A 13,205-nucleotide genomic window follows, 5' to 3' on the forward strand; every position below is an offset into this window, starting at 1 on the left:
GAGGTAGATATTAGCCCCCTCCCATTTTACCACTGATAACGGTGAGGCTCAGAGAGGCTGAGTGAGTTGCCCAACATCATACAGCTGGTAAGGAGGCAGGGACAGTCCTTTCACTCTGGTCTTCTAACTCCAGGTCTAGCGAGCATACTGTGAGCAAGGAAAGGAAGAAGGCAGTTCTGTGTGTGTGTGTGTGTGTGTGTGTGTGTGTGTCTATGTTTTGGGAGGCTGCCAGAGAAGAGTGGAGGAGCAGAGGCTAAGGCTGGGAGCGTGCTTGTGAATTATTATATTGCAAGTGTTCCTTTAATTATATGCATTTCACTTGAGAATACAAGGGCCACAGGGAAGGGACTCCTGGACCGCTAGGACCTAGCTTAGTGCCTGTCCCAAGGCAGGCATTTAGTAAATTTCTGCTGCAAGCATCTGATTAAAGAGGGTGTGCTTGTGACCTTGTTTCTGGGTGAGGTTGTCTCTAACGCCAGAGGCTGCCTTGCAGCCCATCCTCCTCTCCCGGGGCTGACCTCTTCCCACTTCCTTCTCTCCTTCTGCATATGGGGAGAAACACCAACAAATCCCCTGGAAATGCATAAGAGGGAAGCAATGAACATGCAGGGCATCCCTGTCACTCCCCAAACATGTGAAGTCAAGCCCAGCTTTCCCCTTCAAAGTCCCCCCCTGACCCTGCCTGGGTTCCTCCAGGGTGAAGCGGCAGTGGTACCCTCTGTTCCAGCAGCTCCAGGAAACAGAACAATCCTGATTGCTGGTGATTGCAGAGGCCACTCGTCTGGGCTCTGGACAACTCTGGGATCAGTGCCCAGCTCAGCACAGAAGTAAAGAAGATACGCAAGCTCAGGACTCCTGCTGTTATAATGGTCTGGACAGATCTCTCCAGTTCCTCTGAAAGCAAATTGGGTTGCCCACCCCTCTCCCTTACATCCTTGAGGAGACCCAGCAAATACCACCGTATGCTTTGACATACATACACATGAATCTTTTCAAAGACACGTGGCTGATGAGAAGGCCCCAGCCCAGTGCCCCCTCCCTGCCAAATGTCCCAGAGACCCTTGTGTTTGGTGCCCAGGCAGAGAGACATTCCGGGACGCCGAGACAGACAGCTGACACCCCTTCCAGGCTTGGCACGGGTGGTGTGCACCTGCTACTGTCTCCTTTCCCGACATGAATGGAACAGCTTCCTGGCAGCAGCCCCTTCGTCCCCCCCTATCCTGAGAGTTGGCTCCAGCTGCTAAAGGGGATACTTCCTGGGGTCTTCTCCTGCCCTTTAAGGTTCTGATGATAATCTTTTCACCCCCAGCAAGCCTGGCATCAAACACAACACAGGAGTGGTGACAGGCTGAAAAAGCAGGAACACTTTATTTACAGTGATCATTTGGTGACACATAGATCTTTGGGCTTTTGGTGGCCTTGCTGAGAGACACGTGGGCAGGGGCCCGCTCTCTCTGTTGGGTTCCCGCATCCTCCTGCCTCATCCTGCTATGTGAATCCAGCTGCTGTCAGGACCCTCGCGCTCTGACAAGCCTCAGCTTGGGGGCATCCCTCCTGTGTCCATTTTCTGGGTAGCCAGTGTCCTCAAGCACTGCCAGAGGTCCTCCTTACCTCCTCTGGAGGCCTCGTCTTGGTCCTGGTTGTGGGGCGCCTGGGGGGAACCACACACATCGGTATGCAGAAAGATGGGGTGGGTGAGGAGTCCTGTGGCGGGTGGCAGGTGCCAGGGCACAGGCTTGGACAGCCATCTGGTGCAGGGAGCTGTTACCTGGCCCAACCTGTGGTTGGGGTTGGTAGGAACATCCCAGTCTTCTCCAGAGCCAGAGGAGTGAAGTCCCAGAAGTCCTCCGAGGGGTAGAGAGGCCAGGCATAGAGAAGTCTTCCTTGTGTGTATGGCAGCAGACTCAGTTGCCACTTTGGGCCCAGCCTCAATTCTCCGGGGCTACTTACTCTTCCCCCTACAAGAATGCTTCCCCAGGGTTGGTCTCATCCCAGGGAGGAAGGCTAGCCTGGTCAAGGGCAGGACCACTGCCTCCACCTGGCCAAGATCCAAGGCCACCCTCCTGGATTTCTGGAAACGTCTCCCCCACTTCTCTTGAGAGGATGTTTGGGGAGGGAGGGCGTGGTCTATGGGTAAAGAGACTTGGTGTGAAGCGTAGGGGGCAAATCCACAAGGGAGGGCTCCGGGAGATCAGGTGGGGGGAGAGGTGAGCACTGAATCCTGTTGGCTCCCCCATCTGGTTCCCCAATACAAGGGCATGTCAGGCGTCACCGTGAGCCAGGACGAGGCTCGAGCGGACAACAGAGACCACGAGGGAGGCAAGGGCCGGGGTACCAGGGGGAGCCGTAGCGGGCAGGGCCGGGGTTAGAGGCTGTAAGTCAGGCCGGCCGGGTCTGGGGCCGCAAGTCCTGTCCCTTCGGCTCTCAGCGCGCCTGGCCCGCCCGCTCCCGGTGGCCGGCCTTCCAGCGGCGAGGCTGCGAGGGCGGCGGAGGCGCCGGGGCGCCCCGCAGGCTGCACGTCCTCAGCTCCCGGGCCAGGCTGAGCACCTCCGGCCGCTCGCTCTGGGGGGCTCCTTCCTCGCGCTCCTCCGCCTCCTCGTCCTGGTCCTCGTCCTCCTCCTGGATGCTGCTGAGGCGCGGCGCCCCGCGGCCGCGCTCGGCGGCCGGCGGCCGGTAGGCGCACTTGGCATTGAGCAGCCGGCGCAGCGGGGCGCGGGGCACCGAGGCGGCGGCGCCCCCCGCGAGGAGGTGCTGCTGGCGCACGTGGCGCGCGTCGCTCTGGCGCTGCAGGCGCTTGAAGTCGCTGAAAGCCGCCAGCGCGGTCTGGCGGAGCAGGCGGGCCAGGGCGCGCGCCTTGTGCGCCCGCGCCAGCAGCACGGCGTGGCAGCGCAGCACCACGGCCTTGTGGCGCGCCTGGTGGCGGTAGACCCAGGCGAAGACGCGCGGGTGGCGCCCGTCCGCCGTGCAGTAGGTGATGCGCGGCAGCAGGTAGGCGTGCGCCGGTCTGCGGCCCCCCGAGCCCCCAGAGCCGCTGCGCTCGCACGGCTGCATGCGGATGCCGTGCGGCCCTAGCGTCAGCTTCATCTTGGTGCCCCCGCCCGGCCCGCAGCGCGCCCAGATCTTGCCCACGGCGTCGTCGGTGCAGCCGTCGCCCTTGGCGTGCAGGGTGACGGCGTTGCCCAGGTACCACACGGTGTAGGTCGGGTCCTCCTTGTTGAGCTCCACTTTCTGGCGCCGGCTGCGGAACACGCGGCCCAGGCGCTCCAGCGGCCAGTCGGGCAGCAGGTCCGGGCAGGAGCGCAGGAAGCTGGAGAGCAGCGACGTATAGGCGAGCCCCGGGCTCAGGCTCTTCGCCTTGCAGTTGGCCTCGTCCTCCACCAGCACGAATTTGTTACGTCTCCAGGGCAGCATCGCGGCGGCGCCCAGAGGGGCTGGGGACGCCGCGATCTCACGGGCGTCCTGCCCGGCGGCCGGGGGAAGGGAGGGCGCGCAGAAGCCCGCGGCCCCGGGCTTTCGAGAAGCTGGGCGGCGCCGGAGACAGTCGGTTCCCAGAGATGCCAGGCAGGGCTAGCTAGCTTCGCAGATGCCCGGTGCCCAGCCGGGCTGGCAGCCGAGATGCCCGGGCGGCGGCCGAGCGTCCGGGAACAGCGTCCCCCGGGAGTCGCTCCAGCCGTCCGGGAAGCAAGGAGGGGCAGGGGCTGGGCGGGGAGGAGACGCCCCCCAGGCCCGAATAGGGGGGATCCCACGGTCCCCGCCGCCCAAATTGCGGCGGCAGGGAGGTCGCCGGAGCCGGGCCTGGCGACTGGCTACTCGGAGGGGTAGACCGAGAGAGCGCGACTGCGGTGGGGACTCCTTCAGGCGTCGCGGCTCCACCTCCCCGGGCTGCCTACATCACCGGGCGGGACCGCTAGCTCTCTTGTCCCCTCCTCTCTCTCCTCCCCCGCGCAGGCTAGCAGTGCTCTTCGCCCGAGACCCAGCACAGGCGCGGTGGATCGGGTTTAATCATTATCGTCGGAGGGGAAGGGGTGGAGGGGGAAGTTAAGGAGTAGGAATCCCCTGAAATCCACCGGAGGGCTTTGCCAACGCAAATTTCTCAGGTCTCACTGGTGGTCTCTAAGCTCCTCCTGGAGCGTTCGGTACTCCCCTCCTCTTTCTAGGATTCCCATTGCCCCTCACATCCCTACCCGCATCTCTGAGAGTGAGTTCGGGTGGGTTCCTGATGGGCGGGCCTGGCTCACTTTGCCTCTTGTCTGCACAGCAGAAAGCCAGATGAGGTGGCCGAGCAGTGCAATGGAAAAGTACTGTCGCTTGGTGAAGCTTTCTCCCAGGTTCTTCCAAGGTCGTGGGCCAGGCTCCTGCGCCTGAGCTGGGAGACCAGTCACAGCTCCAGCGGCCGGTAGTGGCCCTCGCCTGGACTAAAGCCGGGAGGGTACTCTCTGAGGGTGGGGAACCTTCCAGAGTGGTCCTGGGTCTGTGGGAATTGCAGATTAAAAGCTCCTTTGGCCAAAGGGCAGCCTCTGGACTCTCCCGGGATTAAACAGATACCACTCCTGTTTGTGATCACCTCTCCTCCTCCCTGCCGCCACCTCCAGGGGTGTGCATTCATTATCTCATTACCCAGGCTCTCAGTTAAGCGACTTGCCCAAGGTCACAAGGCTGACAGGAGGTGGAACTGGGGCTCCACTCAGGCTCGGGTGACCCACGACAGGGCCCTCACTCTTCTGTGAGTCCACCGTACGCTGCATATGGATGGGGCGTTTTCCACCCTCCCCTGAGACCTTCCAGTGGGGCCTCTTACTAGGGAGGGGTTCTAGTGTACTGGCAAAGAGACACTTGTCCCTGGGTATGGGGACACATCTGCCCCTTTCAGGATTTGTTAAATCACAAGCTCCCTAGAATCTCAGGACTGCTCTGATGGGGGCCCAGGAGTCTCCTACAGAACCAACACCCAAGCCCTTTCGGTGGCTTCAGAACAGGTCATTCGGGGAGTCTTCCAGGTCAGGAATGAGCCCAGAGGCTTGGGCTAGGCCAGGCCAAGCCAGGTGACCTCCCAGAGTGGGGACAGTGGGAAGATGATATGTCCCACAGCCTGGCCACATTCGTCCCAGGCCAGCCGGTTGGGCTCAGAATCCCTGGGGGGATGGGGTGGGGGGATAAAAGCAACCCTCCCCCTCACAAGGCTGCCTCACTGAATGCTCCTAAAATGACATGCAAATAAAGAATAGGAAATTACTTGGAACTGCAGAATCTTAGCTTCAGTGGGGGCCTCAGAGACTACCTGGTCCACTGCAGCCTCATTTTATTTTATTTTTAAGGTAGAAATGTCTTTATGGCTTGTTGCTTATTATAAAAGTAATACATGCTTGTGGTAAAAAAAAATCACTCCAGAAGGACATGGAGGTCTCCTACTGTCCCCATGCCATAGCCATGGCCTTATTTCTCCATAAGAGGACAGGCTCTGAGAGGCACAAGGATCCACCCACCAGACCTCACTGCCTCGGGGTCCTCTTCCCCACAAGCATCAGGAGGCTGGTGGGAGCAGCCAGTAGCAAAGTTTCCACTTGCAAGGCTGAGATATCTCCAAGCTTTTTGGAAGGCGTAGCCTCCTGGGGTTGCTAGAGTTAATGTATCATGACACAGGAAGCCCAGTTAAATTTGAATTTCAGCTAAATGACCATTTCTTTAGTACAAGTGTGTCCCAAGCATTGCCTGCATTCGACCGGTAACTAAGCCTCCTGCCTCTCAGAGAACAGGAAGGGGTGGGGCGCTGCACTTGGGAGCCTAGTGTAGGCTCGCTCACCTAGTCCTGCTTCTGTTCTGTTCCCACTGCTTTTGGAATATCCTGGCAGGGGAGTGGGCGTGGGGAGGGTTACCAGGGACTGCGTTGAGATCACAGTGTGCAAGGGTCTGTTTTGTTTGTTTGTTTGTTTTTAATTTTTATTTTTGGCCACGCGGCATATGGGATCTTAGTTGCCTGACTAAGGGGAACCTGTGCCCCTGCAGTGGAAGTGTAGAGTCTTAACCACTGGACCACCAGGGAAGTCCTGCAAGGGTGTGTTTATGTTAAGTCCTCTGGACCACAAAGCAGCATTTGACATCGTTAGCCATTTTGTTACCTTATGGACAACTCACCTTGGCCTCCGTTGCAGGGATTTCCTCCCTCTGGCACCCGCTCTAGGACCATTCCTCCCTTCAGGGGCTCCTCCTTACACCCTCGGGCCTGGTGTCCTGCCTTCGGCTCCTCTTCTAAACTTGTTCCTTGGAAGGGTTCAGCTACCCTAGAGCTCCCACTGTCCTTTCTATTCAGAAGACTGGAGAGGCCCGCCTGGTCCCATTCATCCAGGCAGAATTCAAGGCTGTCCCCTCCCTTAAGTCTTCCTTCCCTTCTCTCCCGTCCATGGTAGGAGCTCCCAGCTTTGTACCAGAGCAGTATCATCACGGCTTCATAGACTGGCATGTAGTTGTATTTTTTTTTTCTTTTTTCAATTTAATTTTTAGCTCTAGCATATTTATACTGGTATTAGTTGAAAAAGTCATATAATTGCCTTATAGTAGACGTATAATTAAAAAATCAGTCCCCTACCCCATCCTTTCCCCAGTCTCAAGTCTCACTTCCAAAGACAACCCCTCTTTCATGCATTTTAGATGGCACTTCTGTCATATGCCTCCTTATTTTTAAATAACACACCTAATTCAGATTTTCCACTTTTTGAAACTTTATCTATTGCCTCTCTTCTATGGAAGGTGAAGATTTAATGCCCTTTCATCTACCCGCATCCCACACATTATTTTCCCTTCCTTCCTCTCAGTTTAGTTATATCATTTTGTTGCTGTGGCATCAGTATTCCGTGTTTAAGTATTATGACTATGTAACTATTGCTCATAGCTGAGCCTTGAAGTGTTTTATGATTTCATTTTTCCTTACTGGAAAACATTTTTGCTTTTCTAGAGGTATTTAATCACCTTATTAAAAAACAAAAACAAAACAAAACAAAAAAAACCTTCCTTATGTACCCATCACTAATTCATCCCCCAACTGTCCAGCGGTACCGTAAAACATCTCTCTACCTGGTTGAACACACCGGGTGGTCCTTCAGGTCTCTGTGTTTCTTAGAGACACCCCTCCTGAGGCATCCTCCCTGGGCTCCAACCTGGACTGCTTACCCTACAGACCTGTAGAGCTATCGTCCTGGGACCTTGTTTTACTACCACCCTGGAAATTTCCTTTGATTCTTCCTGTGTTGGATCCTGTTTTCTGATTCCCTTGCTTTCTGCCTTCCCCCCCACCCCCGCTCCCAAACAGGGTTTATTTCCTTGTTCTGGTAGAGCATGTATTCCAGTAGCTTCGATTAACTAGTTCTGCTGGGTGTAGAGTTCTAGATTGGAAATAAATTTCCCTCAGGATTTTGAGGAGCTGATCCATGGTTGCTGTTGAAAAGTCAAGCGACATTCTGATACCCGATCCTGTGCGTGTGTGACTTGATTTTTCTCTCTGAAAGTTTTTAGGATCTCTCAGAGGTCTAAAGTTTCAAATGATGTGCATTTACTACGGGCACTTCTTGGTGAACCTTTCAATCTGGAAATCAATCTCTTAATCTGAAAATCAATTTGGGGGGCATTTCTTTGTGCTGATTCCCTCCATTTCATTTCTGTTTTTGTTTTTTCTATTTCAGTTGGATGTTGGACCTCTTGGATTGATCCTCTAATTTTTCAAAATGTTCTTTCCAATTTTCCATTTAAAAAATGTTTGTTCTATTTTCTGGGATGTTACCTCAACTTTATCTTCCAACTTTTCTATTTGGATTTTTTTTTACGTCTCTTCTCATAATTTTTCACTTCTAAGAGCAATTTCTTGTTCTTTTTTTATAGCATCCTATTCTTGTTCATGGACGTATTATCTCCTGTTCCTCTCAAAATATTAATTATAGTTGCTTTAAATTTTTTTAAAATTTTAATTGTGGTAAAATACACATAACACTTACAATCGTAACCATTCTTTTTTAAAAAAAATTATTTATTGATTTATTTATTGGCTGTGTTGGGTCTTCATTGCTGCATGTGGGCTTTCTCTAGTTGCGGAGAGTGGGTGCTACTCTTCGTTGCGGTGCGTGGGCTTCTCAGAGAGCAGTCTCAGTAGTTGTGGCACACGGGCTTAGTTGCTTCGTGGCATGTGGGATCCTCCGGGACCAGGGCTCAAACCCGTGCCCCCTGCATTGGCAGGCGGGTTCTTAACCACTGCGCCACCAGGGAAGTCCCGATCTTAACCATTCTTAAGCGTACAGTTCAGTATCGTTAAGTATATTCACATTGTTGGGCAACCAATCTTTAGAACTTTTCATCTTGCAAAACCAAAACTTTGTGCTAACAAAACAACTCTCCATTTCTCCTCCAGTCCCCACCGCCACCCCACCCCCAGCCCCTGGCAACCATCATTCAACCCTCTGTCTCTATGAATCTGACTACTCTAGGTACCTTATATAAGTGGAATCACACAGTATTTCTCTTTTTGTGACTGGCTTATTTCACTTAGCATAATGTCTTCAATGTTCATCCGTGTTGTAGCATGTGTCAGTATTTCCATCATTTTTAAGGCTGAACAATAATCCACTGTATGTATATAACATATTTTGTTTAGCCATTCATCCACTGATGGACACTTGGGTTGCTTCCACCTTTTGGCTATTGTGAATAATGTCGCCATGGACATGGGTGTATAAATAATTCTTGGAGGGACTTCCCTGGTGGCGCAGAGGTTAAGAATCCACCTGCCAATGCAGGGAACACGGGTTTGAGCCCTGGTCTGGTAAGATCCCACATGCCGCGGAGCAACTAAGCCCGTGTGCCACAACTACTGAGCCTGTGCTCTAGAGCCTGCGAGCCACAACGACTGAGCCCATGTGCCACAACTACTGAAGCCCGCGTGCCTAGAGCCCATGCTCCGCAGCAAGAGAAGCCACCGCAATGAGAAGCCCCTGCGTGCACTGCAACGAAGAGTAGCCCCCGCTCGCCGCAACCAGAGAAAGCCCGCGCGCAGCAACGAAGACCCAACGCAGCCAAAAATAAATAAATAAATTTATTAAAAAAAAAAAAATTTCTTGGAGACCCTGCTTTCAATTCTTTTGGGTGTATAACCAGAAGTGGAATTGCTGGATCATATGGTAATTCTATTTTTTAAAAAATAAATTTATTTATTTATTTATTTTGGGGTGGGTCTGTGTTGGGTCTTCGTTGCTGTGCGTGGGCTTTCTCCAGCTGTGACGAGTGGGGGCTACTCTTTGTGGCGGTGTGGGGGCTTCTCATTACAATGGCTTCTCTTGTTGCGGAGCACAGGCTCTAGGCACGCAGGCTTCAGTAGTTGTGGCACGTGGGCTCAGTAGTTGTGGCTTGCAGGCTCTAGAGCACAGGCTCAGTAGTTGTGGCGCACGGGCTTAGTTGCTCCATGGCATGTGGGATCTTCCCAGACCAGGGCTTGAACCCGTGTTCCCTGCATTGGCAGGCAGATTCTTAACCACTGTGCCACCAGGGAAGTCCCTCTCATTGTGGTTTTGATTTGCATTTCCCTAATTAGTGATGTTGAGTATTTCTTCATGTGCTTGTTGGCTATTCGTATATTTTCTTTAGAGAGATGGCTATTCAAATTTATTTTTTTGTTGTTGTATTGTAGGAGGTCTTTATAGATTCTGGATATTAACCCCTTATCAGATATATGATTTGCAAATATTTTGTCCTATTCCTTAGGTTGCTTTTTAATTCTGTTGATCATGCTCTTGGATGCACAGAAATTTAAAATTCTGATGTAGTCCACTTTGTCTGTTTTTACTTTTGTTGCCCGTGCTTTGGTGTCATATCCAAGAAATCACTGCCAAATCCAATGTCATGCAGCTTTCCCTCATGTCTTCTTCTAAGAGTTTATAGTTTTAGGTCTTATTTTTAAGTCTTTGATCCATTTTTGAGTTAGTTTTGGTATATGATGTAAGGCAAGGGCCCAACATCATTCTTTTGCACGTTGATATCTAGTTTTCCTAACGCCATTTGTTGAAATGACTGTTCTTTCCCCATTGATTGGTTTTGGCACCCTTGTTGAAAATCATTTGACCATATATGCAAGCATTTGTTTCCATCTCTATTCTAGTCCATTCGTCTATATGTCTGTCTTTATGCCAGTACCACACTGTTTTGATTACTATAGCTTTGTAATAAGTTTTGAAATCAGGAAGTGTGAGACCTCCAACTTTTTTCTTTTTCAGGGTCCTCTGAGATTCCATATGAATTTTAGGATTGATTTTTCTTTTTCTGAAAAAAAAAATACCATTGTGATTTTGATAGGGTTTGCATTAAATCTGTAAATTGCTTTGGGTAGCATTGGCATCTTAACAATAGGAAGTCTTCCAATCCATGAACACAAATGTCTTGTCACTTATTTGTGTTGTCTTTAATTTTTTTCAGGAACATTTTGTAGTTTTCAGTGTTCAAGTCTTTCCCCTCCTTGGTGAAGTTTATTCCTAAGTATTTTATTCTTTTTGATGCTATTGTAAATGGAATTTTTTTCTTAATTTCCTTTTCAGAAATTGTTCGTGACTAGTGAATAAAATGCAACTGAGTTTTGTGTGTTGATTTTGTATCTGGTCATTTTGCTGAATTTGTTTATTCTAAGGTTTTTGTGGAATCTTTAGGGTTTTCTAATGATAGTTGTTTTTTTTGTTGTTGTTTTATTTCAATTTCTTTTTTTTTTTTTTTTTTTTTTGCGTTGGGTCTTCGTTGCTGCGCATGGGCTTTAGTTGTGGCGAGCGGGGGCTACCCTTCGCTGCGGTGCGTGGGCTTCTCACTGCGGTGGCCTCTCTTGTTGTGGAGCACAGGCTCTTGGCATGTGGGCTCAGTAGTTGTGGCTCATGGGCTCCAGAGCGTAGGCTCAGCAGCTGTGGCACACGGGCCCATTTGCTCCGCGGCATGTGGGATCTTCCAGGACCAGGGCTTGAACCTGGGTCCCCTGCATTGGCAGGTGGACTCTCAACCACTGCGCCACCAGGGAAGTCCATGATAGTTGTTTTTAAAAGTTTTTTTTTTTTCAGTTTCATGCATTGCTCTTCTCCCTGAGTTCTTTCTGCATGTTTAAAAAAAAAAAAATTAAAAGATGTACATCTCTGACTGTCATGCTTACAGCTTTCCTCTAATGTCTGGTAATCACTATGATCTAGCCCTATCTGAGAGGCACAAACACTGATTGGAAACTCTATGTATGGGAGGTGCAGGGGGATGAACAGGACTTGTCATATATGGGCCTCCTTATCTGATGACACGCTCAGCCAGGTTACAAAGAAACCCTGGCAAAGACTCTCTCCTTGACCAAACTTGGCTCAGGCTCCTCTGAATCCTTTTCTCGACTACGCCCCCTCCTTGTCCATCCTGCATCACCCAGTTTTAGCAAGAATCTTGTTAAGTCAGTTTAGACAGAATCCCCCACCCTGGATATCTGATCACACTCCTCACCTTCCCATCACCCCCTCTGTTGATAGCTGATCACCCGGGTCGGCCTTCAGCAAAGATCCTGCAAGTCGGTTTAGTCAGAATCCCTTCTTAGCTCTGACTTTTCCTCTTAGTAATTTGCCCTCCACTGACCCTTCTCCCTGCTTCTTGGCTCTAAATGCCCCCTTGTTCTTGTTGTATTTGGAATTGACCCCAGTTCTATCCTGAGGTTTCTGTATTGCAATCGTTCCTGAATAAAATCTGTTTTTAATCACTTTTCTTCACCCCTCCCCCCCAAATCTGTTCTTACCACTTTAACCACCATCCAGCTCTGTTTGTTTTTTTTGTTTTGTTTTTTTTTTTAACAGCCCTCCAATGTTGAGGTCTGTAGGTCTTTTCTTTTGGGCTGGCCAGGGTCCCCAGGGAGAACTCCTAGAGCCTCCTGGCCATGGGGGAGGGAATGTATAAACCCAGCTGCCAGCATTCTGGGGGCGGAGTAGAGACGGGGCTTTCTGGAGGTCTCACTGATCAGTAGGCAGGCTGCCACTTCATCCGTGTTCAGGATGGTGCCTCCCTGCCCTCGGCCACGCCTGGGGTCTTCAGTCCAGAGGCGCCTTGGGTCCATCTCCCCAGAGAAGAAAGCTCCAGTCTTCTGGTGCAGGGGTGGGGTGGGAATCTCCATGCTGCTCCGGAGAGGGGAAGGTACCTAGGGCTCTCACTGCAGACTCTCACTGATCCTCAGCTTTTACATCTGACCTGCTGTCACCAGAGATGTCTGGTGCGTGGGATTCCTGGGTTTCTGGGGCTCCTCAGCATGACACGACTTGATTCTTTCTGGGTTTCCATCCTTTGCGCTCCACTGAGCTTGCTACCCCTTGTCAACGTGCCTTCCATCCTCCAACACGTTGTTAAAGCCTCTCAGTGGCTGTCATCGCCTCCTTCTTTTTCTTTGTTAGTTTATGCCACTTTTGTTCCTTTATTGTCATTTTAGTGAGGCTTGGGGAATGAATGGGGACTTTATCTCAATGCTCCATGTCTAATGAAAATCTCTCCTCAGTACTTTTCTGATGGTTCATTATTGTGCTCAAGATTCATGTATCACATTCACTTGGTCTCATTATCATTTGTTCCTGGCAATGTAAACGTACCTCAATGCATACCAATCGATTAATTAATTCATATTTATTTATGCATTTATTCAGCAGCTTTGTTCTGACAAATGAGGAAGTTGGACTAATTGCCACAGTTTCTTCTGGTTTGGACATTCTACCATCATAGGAATCATTTTATTAAGTGGGTGCTGAGTTCAAAACTGGACACCGTGGGGGCACCTAGAGATAGGTAGAGATGTGTAAGACGTTCCTGTTGGAGCCATCCTCCACGACGGCTCCCGGTGAGCCTCACCTCCTGGTATTCATGCCTCTGTGTGGCCCCCTCCACCCTGAATAGGGCTGACCTGAGTAATGAAAAAGATATTGTGGATGTGACACTGGGTGATTTCTTTTTCTTTTTTAAAAAAATATTTATTTATTTATTTGGCTGTGCCGGGTCTTAGTTGTGGCATGCGGGATCTTTTAGCAGCATGCAGGATCTTTTAGCAGCATGCAGGCTCTTTTAGCAGCATGCAGGCTCTAGCTCCCCAACCAGGGATGGAACCCGGTGGGCCCCCAGTATTGGGAGTGTGGAGTCTTAGCCCCTGGACCACCAGGGAAGTCCCCAGCACCAGGTGATTTCTGAGGCTA

The 13,205-nt window shown here is 51.1% G+C and overlaps 1 protein-coding gene across 1 annotated transcript; it reads right to left on the minus strand.

Moving 5' to 3' along the window:
- Positions 1-1,349: 1,349 nt before the first annotated feature.
- On the minus strand, positions 1,350-3,958 carry FAM43B (family with sequence similarity 43 member B). The gene is made up of 2 exons (XM_061187032.1): positions 1,769-3,958; positions 1,350-1,651 (listed from the first exon to the last, which is right to left on the minus strand). Exon 1 carries the CDS (start codon positions 3,409-3,411, stop codon positions 2,425-2,427), a length of 987 nt encoding a protein of 328 aa, XP_061043015.1. The 5' UTR covers positions 3,412-3,958; the 3' UTR covers positions 1,350-1,651; positions 1,769-2,424.
- Between the last annotated feature and the right edge of the window lie 9,247 nt (positions 3,959-13,205).

The sequence above is a fragment of the Eubalaena glacialis genome, chromosome 3 (assembly GCF_028564815.1).
Source record: "Eubalaena glacialis isolate mEubGla1 chromosome 3, mEubGla1.1.hap2.+ XY, whole genome shotgun sequence".
NCBI lineage: Eukaryota > Metazoa > Chordata > Mammalia > Artiodactyla > Balaenidae > Eubalaena > Eubalaena glacialis.

What these genes read in the sequence shown, in the direction of transcription:
- FAM43B (XM_061187032.1), bottom strand. Translation starts at nt 3,411, where the DNA reads ATGCTGCCCTGGAGACGTAACAAATTCGTGCTGGTGGAGGACGAGGCC.